The sequence below is a fragment of the Microcebus murinus genome, chromosome 5, assembly GCF_040939455.1.
Source record: "Microcebus murinus isolate Inina chromosome 5, M.murinus_Inina_mat1.0, whole genome shotgun sequence".
Classification (NCBI taxonomy): domain Eukaryota; kingdom Metazoa; phylum Chordata; class Mammalia; order Primates; family Cheirogaleidae; genus Microcebus; species Microcebus murinus.
Genome location: NC_134108.1, coordinates 27,402,862 through 27,426,646, shown reverse-complemented (window position 1 = coordinate 27,426,646; position 23,785 = coordinate 27,402,862). Strand labels below are relative to the sequence as shown.

Genomic DNA, 23,785 nt, shown 5'->3' with positions numbered 1-23,785 from the left:
CATGAAAGCTGTGCATGCCATTGCTGAATTCTGGCATCTTTTTTGGTGATTAGGCAGCAAATAGAAAGCTGCTTGTACTTTGTAATATATGTAGTTCACCAACAAAGAGAATAAAAGAGAAGTGATACCCAGTAGGGATTCTTAAGGGTAAATTTCTTTTTTAAATAATAAAATGATTATGTGCACATGCTAGCTCGACCACTTTTTAACTTTAGTTAATGTTTTGCAACTTCTCCTGTTGTGTGGTCATGCTGTAAGGAGACTTCTGTTAATTTACTCTTCTGCTTTCCTGACCACGTTGATCTGGCAGGCCCTTTGCTGCCCTCCGTGCAAGCTGTGGCATCAGAAAGGGACAGACACAATAAGAATGTGAGCAGATAAAAGCAACTCTAACCCCTGGAGCCTCTAGCCTTTTTTGTAGGTTAGGATACAAATAGGGCAATTTTTAGCTCACAACAAACATTAATGGGCCTTTGGCAAATTATATTAAAGTGGATTTTTAAGACACTCAGTGTGAGAATTGTACTCTGTAACATAGTCCCATAATTTGAAGTTTTAACAAGTGATAATTAAGGTAATCATGGAGGTACAAAACTATAGCCCTAGGAAAAAGCACAGTCTTGCATTGATAGAAAGGAAACATCTTGACAACTGTTTCATAGGCATAAGTTTTAGATGATGCAACTACTTTTATCTTTCTTCCAACAGCATCTGATACCTTGTGCAACATCATTGCTAAGTTCCTTCTCCCTTTCTTCTCCCTCTCTTTCTTTATTTCTACACCCTACCCCCTTCCTCAGACACAGAACCACACATGCAGCTACCCCGGGTGGCACAGCACCGCCATCGCCGACCACACCAGACCTCATGGAGACAGTGCACCTGTTTCCTGTTTGGGAGAACACCACTCCACGCCATCTCTGCCAGTGGATCCTGGCTCCCTACCTGAAGAAAGTGCCTCGCCAGCAAGGTGCATGATCGTCCACCAAGGCACAATTCTGGATAATGTTAAGAACCTCTTAGAATTTGCAGAAACACTCCAATTTATAGATTCTGTAAGTAGAATTGTTAAGGCAAGTTAATGTTTCTGGATGAAGCATTAGGAAACCCATTTCTTAAATCATTGCCATTTTCTATAGCAAATATGTTATTAGCATACATTAATGTAAAGGTAAAAGGATAATTTGAGGCTTGGAGAATATGTTTTTCCAAAGATCTGATTTCCTAGGATACCCAGACAAAAGGTACCTTTTCATAGTTTTCCTTCAAAAGTCAGATTTTTTTTTTAATGGTGAAATTGATGACTTATAAAGTAGAGCTTTGATTATGGGCATAGTGTTCGAGTGACTTTTAACTTTTTTTTTTTTTTAACTTTTCTTACTTCTTTGTGCTTGCCTATAATTTTGCTTTGCTTTTGGACAGCACATTAAGAATTTTGTTTAGAGGAAGTGGGGGGGAAGAATTTTGTTTACTCAGAGTTTAAAGCAATATTTCAGTGTATTTGAAGTGATAATCAGTTTACATGGCTTTCTCCACAAAACACTGATTATTGATTACTGATCCCATCGGTTCACTGATGTGAATCATCTTCAGTGAAACAAATTTGAACTCAGCACCTCTTCAGCAGACACTTGGTTCATTTCCTTGGTTTCCCAGTTGTTTAAAAAGCATTTACTGCACGCCCATTGGACAGGATGAACATTGCCATTATGTGCCTTTCTAAAACAGGTTTTCTTTGTGCTGCTCTCCCTGTAGCACTCTCTAGGACCAGCCTTGAGGCAGCACGCTCGACCACTCTAACACAGTGTTAACAGAACAACTGTTAATCCTGAAGCTGTTTCTCAAGAAGTCAAACTGATGGGCCCAGGGTTTGCTTTGCATGTAGCATCTCTGTCTCAGTGCTATGTTTCAGGTGATGATGGCACACCATGCACACACTGTCTCAAAGTTCTGTGCCTCCCACGTTGTTTCAGGATTCTTCATCATGGTGTGATCTCAGCAGTTTTGAATTCTTTGAAGAAGCAGATTTTTCACCTAGCCAACAGCACACAGGCAAAGCCCTACAGCTCCAGCAGAGAGAGGGCAGTGGGAGTAGACCTGCAGGAGAGCCTAGCCCAAGGGTGAACAAACGCATGCTGGGTGAGGGTTCACTTGACCCACCCAAGGCCTTACCTCCTGCAAGGCACAGCACAATTCCACTGGTCATCCTTCGAAAAAAGCGGGGCCAGGCGAACCCCTTAACCACTGGAGACTCTAGCTCCTTCATATTTGCTGACGTCAGCAGCTCAACTCCCAAACGTTCCCCTGTCAAAAGCCTACCCTTCTCTCCCTCGCAGGTAGAGCACGATTTCTGCACAGCTGCTACTAATTTTCAATGCACACCTGAGCCTTAATAATCTAGAAACTAATCCTTTGGAACAAATGACTAATTACTGTTACCCTAGCTGATTTCATGCCGTCGTCAAATCTAGCAGTTGCTAAGTCATATTGCCTCCTGAAGATTAGGCTGCCTGCAGACCCTCTGATGATTTTGTCATATTTCTCTCTCTTTTACTTTTACGGTGGTTTGAAAGATAGATAGTTGCATGAGATGCGCTTTGTGTTTCTTTCAACACTAGAGTTTAACATATCTGTCCCTTCCTTTTCTCCCATCTGATCTCTTCCTTTTAAATTTTTAACACAATTTCTGTCTCTTTGTTCATTAATTATTATGTGATTCACTGACCCAGGAGGGGAGGGAACCAAATTATGTTTCTGTAACATTTGGATTGCAACTAGAAAATTTAAAGGTTCCAATCCAACCTTAGGTGGAAATATTTAGGCAGAGGATGAGGAATGCTTAAGGAAATGCTTAAGGAAAATAACTTATTTTTAATTTCAATTTCTCACCATTTGCTCTTTTGAGTTGCATCATATTTACTTAGTGCAGTTTTTGCCAATGGATATTCTTATTTCATACAGTGTTTTTAAGGCATCAAAATTATAATTCTTATCAGAGATGTATATTTCTAAATTATTAAAATAATTTAAATTAATAGGTAATTTGGCACTTTAAAACATTTTTCCAATTATATTAGTTAAGAATAGCTTTAAGTATGAACAAATAATGCCCCCACCCCCCAAAAAATATCTTGGTTTTTTTTTCTTAGTTTTCAAACTGTGTTCTACAGAATATTAGTGCTATAAGACTTTCTTAGATGTTCTAGAAAAAAAAAATCTAAATAGGTATATATGTTTGGGAAACACTGAATCAAACAAAGTTAATAATTGTTTTCTTTACTTCGGGCCTTCTTGGAGTTATTAATATGCTGTGCATTGTGAATTTCCAGGAGGAAATTATGATATGTTGTGTTTCCCAAATTTATTTTACCTTGGAGTTGTTTAAGGAACACCTATTGTTTTCCCAAAATTTAGTGTTCTGAGAGACATAGTTTATTATTCAAGAATTTTTCACATAATGTAAAACTTCTATAATAATAGTTTTGCTTCATAGATTATTGAGAGAAAAAGTATGAAAGAAAAATATTGAATATTTTTCAAAAATCACTTTAACCTTTTAAATGTTAATAAGAAGAGCACATTTCAGGCTGAGCACAGTGGCTCACCCTGTAATCCCAGCTCTCTGGGAGGCCAAGTCTGGAGGCTCCCTTGGGGCCAGGAGTTTAAGACCAGCTTGGGCAACATAGTGAGACCCAATCTCTAAAGCAAATATTTAAAAAAAATGTGCTAGAGATGGTGTTGTACCCATAGTCCCTGCTACTCAGGAAGCTGAGGCAGAAGGATCATCTGAGCCCAGGAGTTTGAGGCTGCAGTGAGGCAGTGAGCTATGATTGCTCCTCTGCACTCCAGCCTAGAGAAAGAGCAAGACCCAGTCTCTCAAAAACAAAACAAAACAAAAAGACACAAAAGAACATTTGCCATTAAACAGAATGAGATGTGCTTTTTTTTTTTTTTTTTGAGACAAGAGTCTCACTCTGTTGTTGCCTGGGCTAGAGTCCCGTGGCATCATCATAGTTCACTGCAACCTCCAACTCCTGGGCTTTAGCAATCCTGCCTCAGCCTCCCAAGAGCTGAGACTACAGATGCGCACCATTGTGCCTGCCTGAGTTTTCTGGTTTTTGTAGAGATGGAGTCTCACTTTTGCTCAGGCTAGTCTCAAACTCCTGGCCTCAAGCAATCCACCCACTTAGGCTTCCCAAAGTGCTAGGATTACAGGCATGAGCTACCACACCTGATCAGCAAGTGTCATTTATATTTTCTTAGGATTTTATAAGTTTTTTAGCATTGAGCCTAGATTTTATTTCTTGGAAACCACACTCCAAATCTTGGGTGCTCAATTGAAATAAAATAATACCCTCTCCAACACTATATGCTTGTTAACATCTTTATTATTACATATCATGGGTCAGTAAAACATACTTGCTTGTTATCAAGGTATGGTTTTTAAATTGGGCAGAATAAAGAATCACTGGCTTAATTTAAGTAATTTTTTTTTCTCTCCATATTTAGTTCTTGAACACTTCCAATAACCATGAAAACTTAGACTTGGAAATGCCTTCTTTAACTTCTACCCCTCTCAGTGGTCACAAATTGACTGTTACAACACCATTTCATAGAGACCAGACTGTGAAAACTCAAAAGGAAAATACTATGTAAGTCTTTGGTTCACGAATAAAATTATTTATTTATTTACATAGTTCCCAAATATCTGATCTACTTGTACGTACATAATATTATTGACTGCTTATATGTAGTTATGTATGTTCCTACATTGAACTAGAGGTGTAAGGTGAGAAGATAAACTAAATTACCTTTTGTAGTTCTCCTCAAAATTTTCTATATATGCAGAGTTAGTTTTCATATAACTTTTCCATTCAGTTTGTTCATTCAATAAGGCTTTTCTTCTCACTGAAAACAAGATCTTCAGCCTCCTTTCTTCTCTGACTATAAGCTTTAGAGAAAGAATGAGTATGGTTCTTTAATTAGTTCATATTTTTATCTTTATTTTTTATTTTGGAAATTTATATGTAAATAGGACCCCTTCTGACATCCCCAGAAATATATAATTAGAAGCTAAGGGGTGATTAAGCAGTCATTTTTATTCAATAAAGCCTTAACCAGTTCAAAGAAATGGCAGAGAAAGTATGAATTATAAGAAACCTTTAAAAGAAATGCACTCTTATTATTTCCAAGTACAAAGAAAAAATTTTAAAAGGTTAACATATATTTTCTAATGTGGGCTCTGTTTTAATGAATAGATAAAATTGATTTGTAAATGACATCAGATCTACACCAGGGTTATGGTCATCTTACAGAACAAGGGTCATTACATGTGTCTTCAAAACCATTAAGGAAATAATAATATTTTAATGCTCTAAGTCTTAGAGGTATAATATATTGAAACATTTGAAAATATGTGATATGCATATTGTCTTTTTCTTAATAAATAATATGATTATTCAGCAAACTCAATTTCATATCAACAACAGAGTTTATTGTATTCAGTAGAAAAATATTAAATGTAGCAGGTAGAGCAATATGGGGACTCATTTTCTTTTATATTGAGCCACTGCTTCTTTTTTTTTTTTTAAGTTTTAGAACTCCAGCTATCAAAAGGTCAATCCTAGAAAGCTCTCCAAGAACTCCCACACCGTTCAAGCATGCACTTGCAGCTCAAGAAATTAAATATGGTCCCCTAAAGATGCTAGTAAGTTTTAGAAAAGTTCTTGGGTTTTGTTGGTTTGTGAGTACAGACAGGAGTTGTCTTCTGATGCATAAATACCCGTTCTTCCCTGTAGCCTCAGACACCCTCTCATCTAGTAGAAGACCTGCAGGACGTGATCAAACAGGAATCTGATGATACTGGAATTGTTGCTGAGTTTCAAGAAAATGGACCCCCCTTACTGAAGAAGATTAAACAAGAGGTAAACACGAGATCCTTTGGAAGGAACGAGCTGTGAACTCTGCTCGCTTTGTTCCTTGTGTGCAGCTTGCTGTGTCCGCCCTTGGCATTCTGTAACATCACCATTTTTCATACAAGATGCAGTGGAAAGGTACTGCTGCAGTGTAGGCATCAGCCTGTCTTTTGGGAAGCCCAGCCGTTTCTATCTACTTCATGTTTGGAGAGAAGACATGCTAGAGAGGATAAGGAAAGAGACGGAAGCAGCTTTTCCCTATACTTTTTAAAATCGCTGATGATAGATAGGGATGATCGATATTTCATTCTCAGATGTCATTGCAGAAGTGGAATTTACATTAAAATAGCCTTTAATTCATAATATAAAAGAGAGGGAATCTAACCTGCAAGGATCAGTTTTAGTTTGTGGGCAAGAGGCATTTCCGACAAGTTTGATACAGCGCCTCTTGAATTTATTTTCATGTAAGGATAAGTATTGGAAGGACCGGCCAGAAATGGACTTTTGAGTGTGAATGTTTCATGGGAAGTCCTGGTTCAAGAAACAACAAAACACTTGGTTTGCTTTCAGGTGGAATCTCCAACTGATAAGGCGGGAAACTTTTTCTGCTCACACCACTGGGAAGGGGACAGTCTGAACACTCAACTGTTCACGCAGACATCGCCAGTGGCAGATGGTCCGGTGAGTACATGCTCACAAGCCCTCGGTGGTTATGTGACGTTCGTGCCTCACAAAATCCTGTGTGTGCCACGAGGGACCACTGCTGCTGCAGCATTCACTCTTTAATGCATTTTATTTTTAAATAGTCTCTCTCATGTGATTTTTTAGATGATTTTTAATATAGAATATAAGGTTGAGATTTTTTTTTTTTTTTTTTGAGACAGAGTCTCGCTTTGTTGCCCAGGCTAGAATGAGTGCCATGGCATCAGCCTAGCTCACAGCAACCTCAAACTCCTGGGCTCAAGCAATCCTGCTGCCTCAGCCTCCCAAGTGGCTGGGACTACAGGCATGCACCACCATGCCCGGCTAATTTTTTTTTTTTCTATATATATTATTTGGCCAATTAATTTCTTTCTATTTATAGTAGAGACGGGGTCTCACTCTTGCTCAGGCTGGTTTCGAACTCCTGACCTCGAGCAATCCGTCCGCCTCGGCCTCCCAGAGAGCTAGGATTACAGGCGTGAGCCACCGCACCCGGCCAAGGTTGAGATTTTGTTTATGCATCAGAAACAGATTCTATTCCACTTCAGATTTTTTTCATTATTTCTTTTTTCTTTTTTTTTTTTTTTTTTTGAGACAGAGTCTCGCTTTGTTGTCCAGGCTAGAGTGAGTGCCATGGCGTCAGCCTCGCTCACAGCAACCTCAAACTCCTGGGCTCAAGCGATCCTCCTGCCTCAGCCTCCCCAAGTAGCTGGGACTACAGGCATGCGCCACCATGCCCGGCTAATTTTTTCTTTATATATTAGTTGGCCAATTAATTTCTTTGTATTTATAATAGAGACGGGGTCTCGCTCTTGCTCAGGCTGGTTTCGAACTCCCGACCTCGAGCAATCCGCCCGCCTCAGCCTCCCAGAGAGCTAGGATTACAGGCGTGAGCCACCGCGCCCGGCCATTATTTCTTATTATTTGAGTGTTCTTGCCATTTAAAAATTTTGCTACATGAATGGTTCCATAAAACTATGTTAATCTTTATATTTTCCTTTATTTATCTTCCAAGTGTAATATTTCTTTCTTATTGCTGCATGTTTTCTATAGCATCTGGCGTAGTGCCAAACACGGTGTCTATAGTAGATGCCCAGTACTGTACCCAAGATTGCATTGCTTTGGTTACCACCATTTTTAAAGTTTGTCATTTGTGAATGGTTACCCTTATGTCTTATGGAGAATCAGAGCTAAGAACAATTGCTAATATTTATTTAGTAGGTACTAAGTGGTAAGTACTGTTCTAAGGGCTTTAGATGAATTAATTTATTTAATGCTCACAATAGTCCTATAAGGTTGGTAACATTATCTTTTCCGTTATACCAACTGGGAGAAACTGAGGCTTAGGGAGGCTCAGTCATTTGCTTAAGATTATATACCTAATAAGTGGTGGTGCTGGGTTGGAACTAAGAAAGTCTGGTTCTAAATTCCCTACTTTTCACCATTTTTATCATTAATGTGTAGCACTATAATAGTTCTGTACCAACACATGAAATAAAAGAGTTCTCTCCCACGAGCTTGGTAAATCTTCTATTTTTAAAAGCATGTATTTATTAATTCATTTAGCAGATGTTTTTTGAGTGTCTACTGCATGCCTAAAACTATGTGGGACTCCGAAGAAGCATTTTGTTTTGATGGTGTTTGCCACAATGGGATAAGGATTAACACATAGTTGTGTTCTTTTAGATCATAGAGGAGAGAATTTCTGGCAGATACCTGCCTTTTTTCAAGCTAATGTGCATCATGTCATAGTATTCTACTATCTACAGTGTTAGAATAATGTTGGTTCTCATACAACTCATTTAAATTTCAAATTATTCTCTTTCGCTTTAGAATATTCTTACAAGTTCCGTTTTAATGACACCGGTGTCAGAAGATGAAGACAATGTTCTTAAAGCATTTACAGTACCTAAAAACAGGTCCCTGGCAAGTCCCTTACAGGTAATTACTATTCCAACTTTGGTATCCTAGAATTCATTCACTGAAAAACTGTCATTTTGTGGTGCGGTGGTGGTGTTTTTTTTTTTTTGTTTTGTTTTTTTTACATTTTAGACATAGAGGAGAGATGCTTTTAAACAATTTCTTAATGTCTAAAAAAATCCTGTAATTCCTTGTTGCTACTCACGTGACACATGCTAGAAATTTCTGAGAGCAGATTCCCAAAGCATGATGAAGTGAAACATTTCTTACTGTAACTAAGATCATTTATTACACATGTGTTATCTCCTTTTCCTGCTTTTAAATATTTTATGAAAGCATATCTATATAGCTTACCTTTTATTCCAAAAGTTTTATGTTTTTTATGCTCTATCACTGAGCAACCAAAGCTCAGAGACTGTTTCAATTTTAAATGAAAGTCGAAATCAGCCAGACAGAAAATAATCACAATGTATTTGACTAACAGAATAAGAAAGTCAACTGTCAGTGTTGTGTGGCTAATCTGTAGTTGGCCATCTGCAGTCAGGTTTTAATATCAAAAGAGATTTCCCTTGTAGCGCTGAAGTGGGTGTATGTTGATGAAATACAACAAATTCCAAATTAATCTTGAGCCAAATGTAAATAAGAATGCAAATTTGCTCCCCCAAATTATTTAAAGTAGTTCCCAACATTAAGTAGCCCAATACCCAGCCACCTGCAGAGCCCTCCCCTCCATCCCCCTGTGCTACTGGGAGGGAAACTTCATAAACCCCGAGGCAGGTGGAGAACCTGGACTCAGAAGCCGGAAGTCGTATTTCATGCTGTAAGTTCAAAGGGACCATAAGGGGAGGGCAGGCTTTGAGAGCTTGCCGGTTCCCTTAAAGGGCTCTCCCTCATTGCGATATACCTTCTGGCTCTGAATTGTGAGAATCTTAGAACTTCCTCTGTTTAAGTATTTGTGATACTTAGTTTTTTTTTTTTAACAAATCACAAATATAGCTGGAAGGATTGTAGGCACATTTTGCTTATTAATTCAGTCCGATTGCTTCCTGCATGGCTTCTATGTGACAACAGTTGTTTTGGTGAAATGGCTGTGGACTGGGGTGTGGGGTAGGGAAGGTCAGTAGTTGTGGAGAATCTGGAGAAGTTCCTGAGTCAATCAGGCTTGGGTGGGCCCCACGGAGGAGACTCAGAATATCACAAAGAATTGGGAGATGAGGAAGAGGACCAGCTCCACCCAGGCATAGGAGGAACCCAGAAAGGGAGGTGTAAAGCCTCAAGTCCAAGGGCAGCCATTTCAAAACTTTCCCAAGAGCTGACCCTGGGTCCAGAAGGTAAATCCTTTCCTTGCTTTCCTTTTCCTCTTTCCTCTTAAGTTACTTGACCCTTGGTTTCCAGAGCATAGAATTTGACTACTGCTGTTAGTACTTTAAGATAGATTTAAGCTTTATGTATATCTTGTAACCTAGCCTGGGACCAAGCTGTATGTACAGTGGTATTACAGAAGTGCATTTTAAATTTCAAAGAGCAAACATGTAAATATATTTGGGGACAGTTATCATTACATAAGTTGAAAACCCCTGGTTATTTTCCTAAAATTGAATCCTAATAGCTTTTGAACTAACCAAATAGTGTTTAGCCAAAACCATTTGAAATTGAACATGGTGCTGATATATAAATGTATATATATTATATAAAAGTTGCCAAGAATGTTAGTATTTATGAAAAATAGGTTTATTTTTTTTACCAAAAAGTTTTTAATGTGATTACATTAAAAAAAAACATAATCGGCATGGAATTTTATCAACATATTTGTATTTTATTTAAAAAAATATTGGTTATCTTTGAAACTACAAATTAAGTAGTAGCTCTATTTTATTAATCTGTATTTTCTAGTATATCAATGAATTATATTGGCATTCTATAGATTATAACATCTGTATACTGATATTGTCATCTATGCACATTACATGATGAAGGCAATATTTGTCAATTCCACCAAACTGAATAATTAAGACTTAAAAGCTAGAGTCAATGCTTCTATCTGTACTGTATGGTTCACTGATTTATACTAATTGAATATATTCTAATAATCTGCTATAATAGATAACTGATTGATTTTAAGAAATACTTGCCATATGAATGAATGTTGTACACCAAGTATCTCTTTCATTTTGTGTCCTGGAGATCCAGCTTCTGGTACCATAGAAATATGTGGTTTCTAAAGTGTTTCATACTTTTTTGATAAATATTAGAAAATGCATCAAGCAATTGTAAATATTTAAACATATATTGCCAATATTTAATATAACCCTGATTCAATAATATTTATATATGTTTTTATGCAATTTGGTAGTTCTATTTGTTTAAAACATGCCATTTTATGTATTTCCATTGGCAATCCAATTTTACCTAATTAGGCAGATTTCTCACACATGGTACTATTGAATATATTGTGCATTTATTAAATGCTCTGATTATTCAACTTAAGAATACTTTATATAATCTATAACTTTTGTAATTGTACTTATAATAAATCAAATATTAATGGGATTTTAGCCAAACTATCTAGACATTTTTGTCATAGTACTTTTAATGAAAAAAAAATACAATTCTTAAAATATTTTGAAATTCAGATGCTTATAAAATGTAAAATATTTGCCACTTGTATAGGGCAATTAATTGTCCATCCAATTGTCTAAATAACTTAGGTATAAGAACAGTTTATTGAAGACTGTACAAACTGTGAAATTCTGCATTTTGTCAGTTCAGTTTTAATCATTCTTGGCTTGATTATGGTAATAACATTTTAGAAAGAGTATTTATTATTGCTTTTGAGGCCCATTTACTGGGCCTTTATGGTTTGACTTCAAATGTACTTATAAATGCACATGCTTTACATAAGTATGTGTAAATTATATTTGATATTCTAAAATTAGAAATGCAAGAAGCTGTGAGTTTACCATTTTCTTATAAGTTTTAAACATACACAGAAGTAAGAAAATACACTGTGCTCTAGATTTAGCTATGATTAACCATGATTTTGCCATTCTTACTTCATTTATTTTTATGAAAAATTTTAAAGTAAATTCCAAACAATATAAAATTTTATTTTTATGTACTTCCAGATATATCATTATAAATAGACATTTTTATATATAACCTAATACCGTTATCATACATTTTTACTAACAATAAGTCCTTAATATTCTCATTTCAGGATATATTTAAATTTTCCCATTAATTCAAAAAAGAATCTTTTTATTATTTGTTTGATCAAAACTGAAACAATTTCACATATAGCATTAGGTTGCTAAGTCACTTAAATCTCTTTTAATCTCTAGAGCAGTACTGTCCAACAGAACTTCTGTAGTGAGGCAAATGTCCAAAGTGCTGCTGTCCAGCATGATAGCCACTGATCATATGTGACTATATAGCACTTGAAATTTGGCTAGTGCCTCTGAGGAACAGAATTTTTAATTTTTACTGAATTTAAGTTGCTTTAATTTAACAGCCACAGTTCCTTACTCTCTTCTTAGAGTCAACCATTTCCCCATGGTGCTCCGAATCCTTTTAGTGGGAAATGGTGGGTAGAGACCAAAGTCAGGGTGCTGAATATGCCCATTGTTACGTGGGTTGTCATTGAGGCACAATGAATTTTAGTAATTCAGAACTCTCCATATATCCCCTAATCTATAATCTATAATGCTTAAGTAAATTCTTGATCTTTTTTTAAAAGGAATTTGCAGCAGCTGCATAATCTTAAAATTGGTGGGTTTCTTTCTTTCTTTTTTTTCTTTAAATCACATTAATTTTAAATTGTAAAAGCAAACAGGGCATTCTTCAGTCTAATGCTCTCCCAACTGAGCTATTTCAGCTAAGGCACTGCAAGCAGGGTATTCTTGGAATAAAAATGTTCTGAGATGTATTTGATATTTGTGTCTTTTATGGGCTCAGAACATGTGAGATTTTCCCATTGTCCTATTGTCAGGACTCAGCCTTTTACCCACCTTATGTGGGGTAAGGGAGGGAGTTCAGAAACTTACAAAATGATCAAAAATGAGGAAATAGTGAAAACATTCCGCCTAGAAACCTTGCAGTTTGGGGCAAGAAAGGCAGATTCACTGTGGAACACTACTCGATTCTGCCATTCAGTAGTGACCCTGAGAGAGACCAGGGCAGACACTGCTCCCTCCTCAGCAAGGAGAAAAGAGCTGTTTTCCTCAGTGTGCTTCCAATGTGCTTTACATTCTTTTTCTTTCTTTCTTTCTTTTTTTTTTTTTTTTTTGAGACAGAATCTTACTCTGTTGCCTGGGCTAGAGTGCTGTGGCGTCAGCCTAGCTCACAGCAACCTCAAACTCCTGGGCTCAAGCGATCCTTCTGCCTCAGCCTCCCGAGTAGCTGGGACTACAGGCATGTGCCACCGTGCCTGGCTAATTTTTCTATATATTTTTAGTTGGCCAATTAATTTCTTTCTATTTTTTTAGTATAGACGGGGTCTGTCTTGCTCTTGCTCAGGCTGGTTTCAAACTCCTGACCTTGAGCCATCCTCCTGCTTCGGCCTCCCAGAGAGCGAGGATTACAGGCATGAGCCACTGCGCCAGGCCAGTGTTTTACATTTTGAAAAAAGTACATTATGCTAATAAACTTTTCTTAAGGTAGATATTTTTATTGGTAGATCCAAAACTATACTTAATTTAAAAGCCTTTGAAACTTCTGTATTTTTCTCTTAAATTATAATTTCCTTTTATTCCTATTTAAAACCCAAGTGTAAAAGATGTGTTCATATGCTTTCTACTCACTCACTTTCCTCTTTTTTGTAACCACAGAGTGACAGCCTTAAATTTTAATTTCCTGACTTGGCTTGTCATGGCCTTACTTTTTTAAAACAAGGAGTTTTTGTCTCAAGTCATTATTATTGAAACCCATTTGCGCAGCATCAGAGAATTTTAAAATATCATGGCTGGCATAGAAACTCACTTTCTCCCTCTGCTGCTTGGTTCCATGTGTTTTAGACTGCTCCTATCTTTATGTGATTTGTGAAATTTGATATTTTTCAAAAAATAAGGCAGACTCTTTTTGCGTGATAGGCATTGCTGAGAAGTGAGATAAGCTGGCATGGGAAGAACAGAACCTGGGTTCCAGTCTGGACTCCACCATTTTCAAATTGCATGACTTTAATCTATTCGCTGAGTTAAATTAATTGAATTAAATTGCTCTTGTCTATAAACCGGTGACCATAGCTTGCCCTCCACTCATCACACAAGGCTACCATGAAGATCCAGTAGAAATGATGTTGCCTTCTAGAAGGCAGCTCACTCACCACTGTACGCGGGTGGTGTTGTTGTTAGGCAGAGGCTGTGCAGAGTCTCTGTCCTTTGAAATGCCGGGCAGCGGCCCTCTCCAGTGACCAGGTTTTCTTGCACTATAGTATGACACTTCCTCTAGCATGCTATTCCCTGTTCCACTCTCGCAGAACTATGTCAGTGGGTCACCAAGAGAGAGAGCTGATTCAACCAATTCCTTGAAATAAAGGTAGTCAGCCCTCTTGGTATTATGCAGATGAAACAACTGATTTACTGATTGTTCTCTATTTTTCTGCTGCTTGTGTTGGGAACAGTCTATGTGTGATAGAGATCTCTCTGAGCATTTTTAATCTGTGTTGACCTGCTCCTCTGGATGTCTGAACACTCATTTGGTTCTCCCTTTTGGGCACTTTTTTCCACCCACCCTGGAAAAATCACGTAGCTGTCAGTAGTATTTCAGTGACCTGCTTTCAATCGTTGTTATAAATGAAGCAAGTTTTCTGTGTACTTACTGCTTTTGAGTTGAACCGAGAAAGGCTAAACAAAGGGGAAGGTATGTTGAGCTCAGAGTCAGAGCGCCCTGCCCCAGACATGACAGGCAGTGGATTTTTAATTTGTTGTGTTTGATGACACTTGGAGAGAATAAACATTCTGAGATGGAATCTTCCTCGGGTGAGCCAACGAGGATAGAATTGCTTTAGAGCAATTTGGCACTGGTCTTATCCTTAATAGTTTGGAACTCATATGTGACTAAGGAAAAGGATATTCTTCCAAAAAACTGTGACACCCTAGGCTATGTGATATAAACTGTTGGAAAGTCTATAAACATGTAAGATGAAGAGACCTGTAGAGACATCTGGGACAAACTTCGAATTTGAAAGGTCCTTCCACATTAGCAATTGTTAATTTAGACTTGGGAAGTGGAGGCATGGGCAGATGAGACAACTTTCTGTTGCCATCTGGACTTTTAATCCCCTAACTTTTAGGATTCTTTTCTGTACAAAATCAGCAGCCCTGAAGTTGGAGGCATTTAATTGATTTGTGCCGACAAAGGGAAGCATTTACTCATGGGAAAAGTGCAGTAACCTTATCTTAGCAACATTTCAGCTCAAGTTCATTCCTGACTTCTGAGAGACAACTAAAGATTTCTACCTTATCTCTCATAACCGATCCAGTTTAAAAGGATGCCTCTTTGGGAAGGAATTCTGACTATTAGATTTTTAGTTCAGAGAGAGTATTTTTGTCAGGTGGGTTAAACAGAATAATCAGAGAATTCTTATTTCATATTCTTTTGGCCACCATTTACACCTGATTATTATTTTCAAACAAAGCATCATAATACCATCTCACGAGTTGCTCTGGTTTTCCACACTTCTTTTTATGACTGATACGAGTTTCTTATTAGGTCGGCAAATTGTAAAGCATAGTTTGCCAAGACTTTTGATGTCAGCAGATATTTTGTGAAGTTGCTATATGAATATAATATGAACAATAATAGTAGTTGTTCAGCGTGATGAGACAAACTGTTCATATTCTAAATGAAAATGTGAAGGTATATCTAATTCTCTCAGAAAACCACCTGTGGGCATGGTCTTGTTTCTTTTTAATTCTCAATTTCTACAAAGGATCGGAATATTTATTTAAAGTGCTTTAACAGGATATCCCAGTTAGAGCTTTGACAGACTGTTTATAGTTCACTCTGCCCGGGGGCAATTAAAGACACATTACACATAAGCAAGATGACTCCTTGGCCACAGGAGGAGGATGTGCGGTAGGATTATTAATGTTGATGGGAATTAGGATGAAGTGACATGTCTGCAGTAGCACAACGGGTTAGTCATTTAACAAGAACTCTTACGCAGAAATCTGTAATGCCCGTCGATTCCTTAGCATAAATGAAACTAAAGGTTAGGGAAAGGGAAACAGGGAGGATGCAAAAAGTAAGTGTCAGTGTTAAGAAATACTCTTCCAGTGCAAAGGAATTTAATCTTCTTTTGTGAAAACTGTTCTGTCTGCATGAAAAGTTGGCGTAGGGCCCCAGGGACTCAGGTAAGAAGGGGGAGAGAGTGGAGTACTCAACCTTCTGGTCTCTCTTTACTTTCATGCCGTAAGCATGTGGCTGCTCTGACCAGCTCGTTTCACTGAGTGTTGTGAGATGTGCTTGCTCTGTGCTGTCCTGGTGCAAGAAAGGAGCTGCCCCACTCACACTTGCTGGCCTTTTTCTTTCTATATTCTGGCTACTCCATCCTGGGGTTTGTCTACACTGGGAGAATCATGAGTTCCAAGCCGTCTCACCCAGCTTAGGCTCTGGGGTTCAGGGCTTATATGGCTCTGAAACGCTGTGCTTTTTGGAATTTGGATAGTTCAGTCATTTTGATTTGTTTCTTGGGAGATTTTCTTTCGACTTGGGAGAAGCTGATTATATGAAAAGGTCTCTCAAAATACAAATGAAAAAATATATGGTACCTTTTTTATATTAATCTCATTTTAATATCTGATCTTGGAGGAAGAGCCAAATATGAATAAAGGGAAGACTCAAATTTTAAGCTGAAGCTACATTAAGTTGATAATACTTAGTATTAGATTCTCCTGAACAGACTTTGGGAATTCTCCATCAACCTAAGTACTATATATTTACAAAGGATCAGAACTTGACTTTTTACCTAGAGGCATACTAAAAGCAAGCATAAGATTGTTTTAACATAGCATTTTAATATACTTAATTTACACATTTAGAAAATTAATCCTGTATTAACTCAAGCACAGTCAAGTAGAAAAATTCTTTTTTTTTTTCTTTTTTGAAACAAGGTCTCACTCTGTTGCCCAGGTTAGAGTGCAGTGGCATCATCATAGCTCATAGCAACCTCAAACTCCTAGGCTCAAGCCATTCTCCTGCCGTAGCCTCCTGAGTAGCTGGGACTACAGGCACATGCCACCATGTCCAACTGATTTTTCTATTTTTTGCAGAAACAGGGGTTTTGCTCTTGTTTAGGCTGGTCTCGAACTGGCCTCAGGCAGTCCTCTCACCTCAGCCTCCCAAAGTGCTAGGATTAGAGGTGTGAGCCACCATAACCAGCAGAAAAGTTCTAGCCAGAGGAAAACAGAAAGAATCCTTCCTTTTTGGGTCCTTGCTTCTGTCTCCATTCTTACTTTCACTCCCCTTTCTCTTCCATTTGTTTCAAGTATTTTCTTTTCTGTGTGTATCTTTATATAAATGTTAAGTTTACATACAAGATATTGGTATATTAAGATATTTCATTCTGGTCAGATGCAGTGACTCACACCTGTAATCCTAGCATTCTGGGAGGCTGAGGCGGGAGGCTCGCTTGAGGTCAGGAGTTTGAGACCAGCCTGAGCAAGAGCAAGACCCTGTCTCTACTAAAAATAGAAAAAATTAGCCAGGCATGGTTGTGAAACATGCCTGTAGTCCCTGCTACTTGAGAGGCTGAGGCAGGAGGGTTGCCTGAGCCCAGGAGGTTGAGGTTGCTGTGAGCCCCAGCGATGAAGCAAGATTCTGTCTAAAAAAAAAAAAAAAAAAAAAGATTATTTCATTCTACTTCCTCTTTTGTCCCTTGTTCTTTAAGATCCATGCTTCTAAGCTCTGCACCCTACTTTGTGGTAGATATCCACCATATTGAACAATTCATCCTCAAATAGTAGTTACTATATGTCACATTGCTACAGTCACTACATGCTCAATCATTGAAAAGATAACATTAAGTTTTATTGTTTTAATTGGTTTCTTATATCAATTTAGTGTTTCAGTGCTACACTGGATATTTGTAGCATCAACATGTACGCAGTCAATTAAACTAAAATATGGGATTTGTATGGACAGATATACACCAGAGAAATATTCTAGTGAAACATCATTTATTTAGAACTATCTCAAATGCTGTAATTAACCTGGTGAATTTGTTTAGGATAACATTAAGTGTGTCAGCAGTCAACTCAGAATATCTGTCATCTTTTTCTTGTCTTTTTTTGTGAGACACCGTTCCTGGAAAACAACTAGGATACTCCATCTTGCCGTGTAGCATTTCAAGACATGTTGAATCTCTGAGCTTTCACAATAAATGTTTGCATCCTTAGTGCTGTTTACGTCGGTGGGGAGATGGCACAATCTAAGAAACCCAGTTTGTGTCCCAGGATAGTTTAAAGGTAGGGCATGGCGCTGCAAACCTTATGTCACTGACATTTTGATTCAGCCACTAGGTGCAGAAACCCCACCCCTGTAGCAAAGAGGAATTATCACACCATTTTGCTAAAAGGTCTGGTGACTCTCAGGCCCCATTACGACATTTTTTCCTGGGCTCCAAGGCCCTGAAGTCCTGGCCACACAATTTCCCACCAAGTTACTTGCTTTGTTCCTGCGGAGAACTTATAATGCTGCTGTCCCCAACCCCGGGCTGTGACCTGGTACTGGTACTGGTCCAGGGCCTGTTAGGAAAGGTGGTGTACATCACTGCTTGAGCCCCGCCTCCCTGTCCTCCTGCCCCCTTCGTGGAAAAATTGTCTTCCATGAAACTGGTCCCTGGTGCCAACAATACTGAGGGCCGCTGTTCTAATAGAAGCAGCATTGTATACTCACGAGGGATGTGGCCTGGGTTCACATTCTTGCTCCATCGTTTCTTAGCAGGGTGACCTTGAGTACTGAGTATGTTGCCTAAATTCTCTCTTCTTTCAAATGACCTGCTCAGCAGAATAGATACAATGAATCCTGCCTACGCCACAGGTGTTTTGTGTGAGAATTAAATGAGACGAGACATGTATAACACTTAGAAGCGTGGATGGCACATAGTAAGGCTTGTTAAATGTTGTCACTTAACTCTCTCTCTCCCCCCTCCCAGTCCCACCCTCCCTTCTGTGCAAATTGCAGCCTCCTCACTTTTTCCTCCTCTCTCTCCCTCCCCCGGATCATACTCCTGCTTCTCCACCTCCCTCTCAATCCAGCCTATTCTCGCCCTTTCTCTGCAGCGTGGCCGGCAGTTCCTCAGGGTCCCATCCCCTCTTCCACTGGGTGCCATCATGAGCTTGCAAACACTGCCTATTATAATTATTCCTCCTGTTTCCCATGTGACACTTTAGGCTCTGAAGAGCAAAGGCCTTTCTTACTCTTCCTTTGTTCCATGGAAAAGAATCTCTGTTAGCTAGTCATGCTTTTTCTAAACCACTGGTTTTGTGTTGAGCTCACAGGCACCAAATCTTCCATCTGCCTGTGTTTCTGTTTCCCTCTCTGCACTGCTTGCTGGAGAGCTTAGTCAGGCTGGGGTTCACATCTAGCTGAGGCGCTGTGCTTCAGGCAGGGCAAGCATTTTGGATACGTTATCTCGCCCATATTCATGTTACATTTGTCCCTTGGTATCATGGGGGATTAGTTCCAGGACCCCCGAGGACATCAAAATCCAGGATGCTCAAGTCCCTGATATAAAATGGTGTAGTATTTGCATATAACCTACATATCTTCCTGTATACTCTAAATCATCTCTAGATTACATATAATGTAAATGCTCTGGACATATTTGTTATGCTGTATTGTTTAGGGAATAATGACAAGGAAAAAAGTGTGTACATGTTCGGTAAACAGCAATTTTCTTTCCAAATATTTTTGATCTAGCATTGGTTGAATCCAGATGTGGAACTAAAGATACAGAGGGCCAACTGTATTTATTTTTCCTAACTTTTTAAGCCGTGTTGTCTTGTGTTGATTTTCTAACCACCTTAAATCCTTTTGGAAACCAAGTGGGGCATAAATAGTGCATATTTTTGTTTGAGGCAACATGAAGGCACAGCCAGCGACAGAGCAAGGCTCAAAGCCACTGCACCACTTACCTGCGGAGTGGCCTTGGGCAAGTTACCTCCACTCTGAGGCTCCATTTTCTAGTCTAAAGAGAATGAACCTACCTCCCAGAGTGATCGTGCTGTTTAAATGATATAACGTGTGTGACATGCCAAACACTGTCCCTGGCATCAAGATGCTGTCCTTAGATACTAGTTTTGTCTTGTGTCTTTGAAAATTAAGCTATACTGATAAACAGATATTTCTAAATTAATTGATGAAAAAGTATATACGATGCTTAGAAGGGGTCGATCAATTCCAGCTTCTTCGCTCATGTGGCTCAAGCGCTCAGCAGTTTGCTTAGTGGGTAGATGCCCACAGCTCACCTTGGGTATTTGAAGAATTATGCTCATTCCTGTCTCCTGCTTCATAAAATCGCCTGATAGACAAAGCATTAAAGTATGAAGATGTGGTCATATCTTATTCAACTGATTGAAGTGGGGTTTCCCTCTTCACAATAAACAGCTTCTGATAATTAATATCCCTTAAGAATGCAGGATTTCTGGATGTCAGAGAGTTAAGGTTCCATCTGACAAAGACTTCCTGGTGTCAGCCACTTACCATCTGTTGCTCAAAATTTCATTTGCTGGGAGTGGGGATCCCTTTTTGGACTACAACATGTGCTTCCTGGTCTGACCTTGTGGTTACCCTCTCTTTCCCCATCAGCCCTGTAGCGGTGCCTGGGAACCTGCATCCTGTGGAAAGATGGAAGAGCAGATGACAGCTTCCGGTCAGGCCCGTAAATATGTGAATGCATTCTCCGCCCGGACGCTGGTCATGTGAGACATTTCCAGAAAAGCATTATGGTTTTCAAAACACTTCAAGTTAACTTGGGATATCTCATTCCTCGACATGAAACTTTTCGTGAATGGGAGAAGAACCTATTTTTGTTGTGGTACAACAGTTGAGAGCAGCACCAAGTGCATTTAGTTGGATGAAATCTTCTTGGATTTCGCCCAACTAAAAGTATTTTTAAAAATAAATAAATAATAGTCTTACCTAAATTATTAGGTAATGAATTGTAGCCAGTTGTTAATATCTTAATGCAGATTTTTTTTAAACATAAAGTGATTTATCTGTATTATAGAGGATCCAACAGATCAGTATTTTTTCTTCCTGTGATGAGTTTTTTTGAAATTTTACACACAAAAAGGTACTTCAGTATTTCACTTTTCTCAATCACTAAACATATGATAGATTTCAAAAAAAAAATCAGTAAAAGCATTACTATAAATGTTGACTTAATATCATGGGACAATTAATCAGGATGGTAAATGCTCATTTATGGTTAATACCATTGGAGGTACATTTATTGTGCCAAACCATTTTATGAGTTTTTTGTTAGCTTGCTTTAAAATTTATTACTGTATGAAATAGTTTTATAAAAAAATTATATTTTTATTCAGTAATTTAATTTTGTAAATGCCAAATGAAAAATGTGTTTTGCTGCTATGGTCTTAGCCTGTAGACATGCTGCTAGTTTCAGAGGGGCAGTAGAGCTTGGATGGAAAGAAAAGAAACTTGGTGTTAGGTAATTAACTATGCACTAGTATTTCAGACTTTTTTTATATATATACTTTTTTCCTTTTGTAATACATTGGAAAACTTGTTTGGGAGATTTTGCATTTTTTGTTGTGTTTTTTTTTGTTATTGTTGGTTTATAAAAGCATGCGTTGCACTTCTTTTTTGGGAGATCTATGTTGTTGATGTCCTATGTTTTGTTTTGAGTTTAGCCTGTTTTTTTTAATTCAGGGGTTCTGAGTTTGATCAGCATCCCCCATGGTTTCTAAGTGTATGGTCTCAAAACTGCTGCACAGATCCTATGTTTGCGGCTGGGGAGACAGAAACTGGGGTCCATAGCCAGTTGCTGCCTTAAGAGCATTTGGTGCAAGATGGCCAGCACTGAACTTTTGATATGACAGTGTACTTACTGCCTTGTAGCAAAATAAAGCTGTGCCCTTATTTTACTTACTTCTGGCTTCTCTCTTTCTTGTGATTGTGGACGATAGTTATTCTTTTAAGAAAATGGAGCAAACTGAAAGCACATTCCTCTCTTAATAATTTGCACACCTCTGAACTTCATGGGAAGAAGTCAAGAATCATTACTATGGAGAAGGAAGAACAAGCAAACCAAGTTAAATAGTTCACAAAGTAATCACAATGACAACTGGGAGGACTCTTCCAGAATGTATCAGTTAGGGTTCCAGTGGCATTTGAGTTGGGGTAATGCGAGGATAATTCATTTACAAAGTAGTGATACCACGGATGTGGACAGGGTGTAGGAGAGCCACAGGGCTGTGCGTGCACATGGGTACAAGTTTAAAGATATTTGGAAGACCACCTGGAGGGGGAGTCGTGGAAAGCAGGAGCCCTTGAGAGGAGCAGTGACCTTTGCCAACGTCACTGCCACCCAAGGTGACCTCACAGGGAGGGAGCCAAGGGTAATCCCTAACCTTGCTCCCCCAAGACCTTCCATCTCCACCCAGGGGTGCTCACTGGTAGAACATTCATTCAGAACAACTGTGGTTTACACATGAGTCTCCACGGGCTCCACCTCTCAACTCAATGATCTTTTCACTGTGTTCTGATATCCCTTTGACATACATTCCTTTTCATTTCCTTCAGTCACTCTGTTCCAGCTCAGACTTGGAATTCTCATATTTGTGGTGCACTTGGTGTTCATACAGCCAAAGATTTGTTACACCTAAATTATTAGTCCTTAAGGCTGTTTTGTGTTCTTTTATTGTCCTGCTGATAGGTGATAACACGTCATTCTACTGCTAGGAAGTGTTTTATGTGCAGCCCTCTCAGGGTGTTTTTCCAGGTGCTGACTATACCACCAACCAGCAGTTTGAACTTGGACAAGTCACTAAGCAAAGCACTGTATGAGTGTTTGCTATTACATATGCTTTCCGTAATTAAGAGGTGCCTGCCCTGTAGTGTGTCAAATGTTCATCTGGCTGGAAATGTGCATTGCCTGTTAAAGAGTTACACTTAGGGGTCACATTATGTAATAATTATTAAATTAAGGGCAAGAGAGAACTCAACATTAGACAGAACTAAAATAGACATTTACCTTTCCAAGTATGGAACCCAATAACTATAGAAACTAAAAACCTAAAGTAATGAAAAGGAATGTGCATTTAGATCTTACAGCCAAATACACTCCCATAAAACCGATTTCACAAGCATCTCCCAAACATGTATTTGTCCTGATCATTTTTTAAAATCATCCTTCTCTTTACAGCAGGAATTCAGGTAGTGAAATCAATGGAAACAGCGTTATGTGCTACTCAAATGAAAGCTTGTCTTTGTGAGTCACTGTGTATGAAGCTCACAGCCACACATGCACATCCAGAGATTAGGAGACACTGTGAAGACTGAAGTGTCTTCCGACCTCCAGATGGGACTGATAGTTGAATAGGAGAGAGATGTCCAGGGAAGAACTTCCTTGTTTCTTTAGAAATTATACAATATCAGAATTTAAGGGAAACTTAGATATTATCAGGGGCTTCTTATAAGGGGCTCCCTGCATTGCTTTAGTGAAAGAAAATCAGTTTTGGGACCCAGCCAATCTTGGTTTGAATTCCTACTCTGCCCTTTACCAGCCCTGTGACTCTGTGTGCGTTTCACTTAATTTCCCTAAGCTTCGTTTTACTGGTATTGGAGATAAAAATACACCTCAAGGTTGTTAACTATTGTGAAGATTACACGAGATAGTAAATGCAAATTCTTGCATCTCTGTAACATGTTGCAGTGCCTGTTGATTAGATGAGTCACTGTAGTGACTTATGATCAGTCAGAGAGAAACCGTGTCTGTTACCCAGTGATGGAACAGTGAATACCTCATCGTCCCAAGTCCCTGATTGTATGTGAGATCTATTCTCTGTATTAAAAGTAACTTTAAATCTAGACTACGCATGGTCGCTCACGCCAGTAAGCCCAGTGCTTTGGGAGGCCAATATGGGGGGATTACTTGAGGCTAGGAATTTGAGACCAGCTTGGGCAACATAGCGAGATGCTGTCTCTAATAAAAAAATTTTTTAAATTAACATGTAGTTCCAGCTACTCAGGAGGCTGAGATGGGAAAATTACTTGAGCCTAGG

At 38.6% G+C, this 23,785-nt stretch overlaps 1 protein-coding gene across 2 annotated transcripts in view; it reads left to right on the top strand.

Moving 5' to 3' along the window:
• MYB (MYB proto-oncogene, transcription factor) overlaps positions 1 to 21,661 on the top strand; it is a 34,954-nt gene extending 13,293 nt beyond the window's left edge. Inside the window, exons 9-16 of one of the 2 annotated variants that reach the window (XM_012739475.2) lie at positions 801 to 1,055; positions 1,974 to 2,336; positions 4,510 to 4,652; positions 5,593 to 5,707; positions 5,799 to 5,924; positions 6,486 to 6,596; positions 8,451 to 8,558; positions 20,346 to 21,661. In XM_012739475.2, the coding sequence (XP_012594929.2) occupies positions 801 to 1,055; positions 1,974 to 2,336; positions 4,510 to 4,652; positions 5,593 to 5,707; positions 5,799 to 5,924; positions 6,486 to 6,596; positions 8,451 to 8,558; positions 20,346 to 20,462 (1,338 nt within the window). In that variant the 3' untranslated portion in view covers positions 20,463 to 21,661. The remainder of the gene's footprint in view (positions 1 to 800; positions 1,056 to 1,973; positions 2,337 to 4,509; positions 4,653 to 5,592; positions 5,708 to 5,798; positions 5,925 to 6,485; positions 6,597 to 8,450; positions 8,559 to 20,345) is intronic. The other variant, XM_012739478.2, reaches the window with a different exon arrangement.
• The last annotated feature ends 2,124 nt before the right edge of the window (positions 21,662 to 23,785 follow it).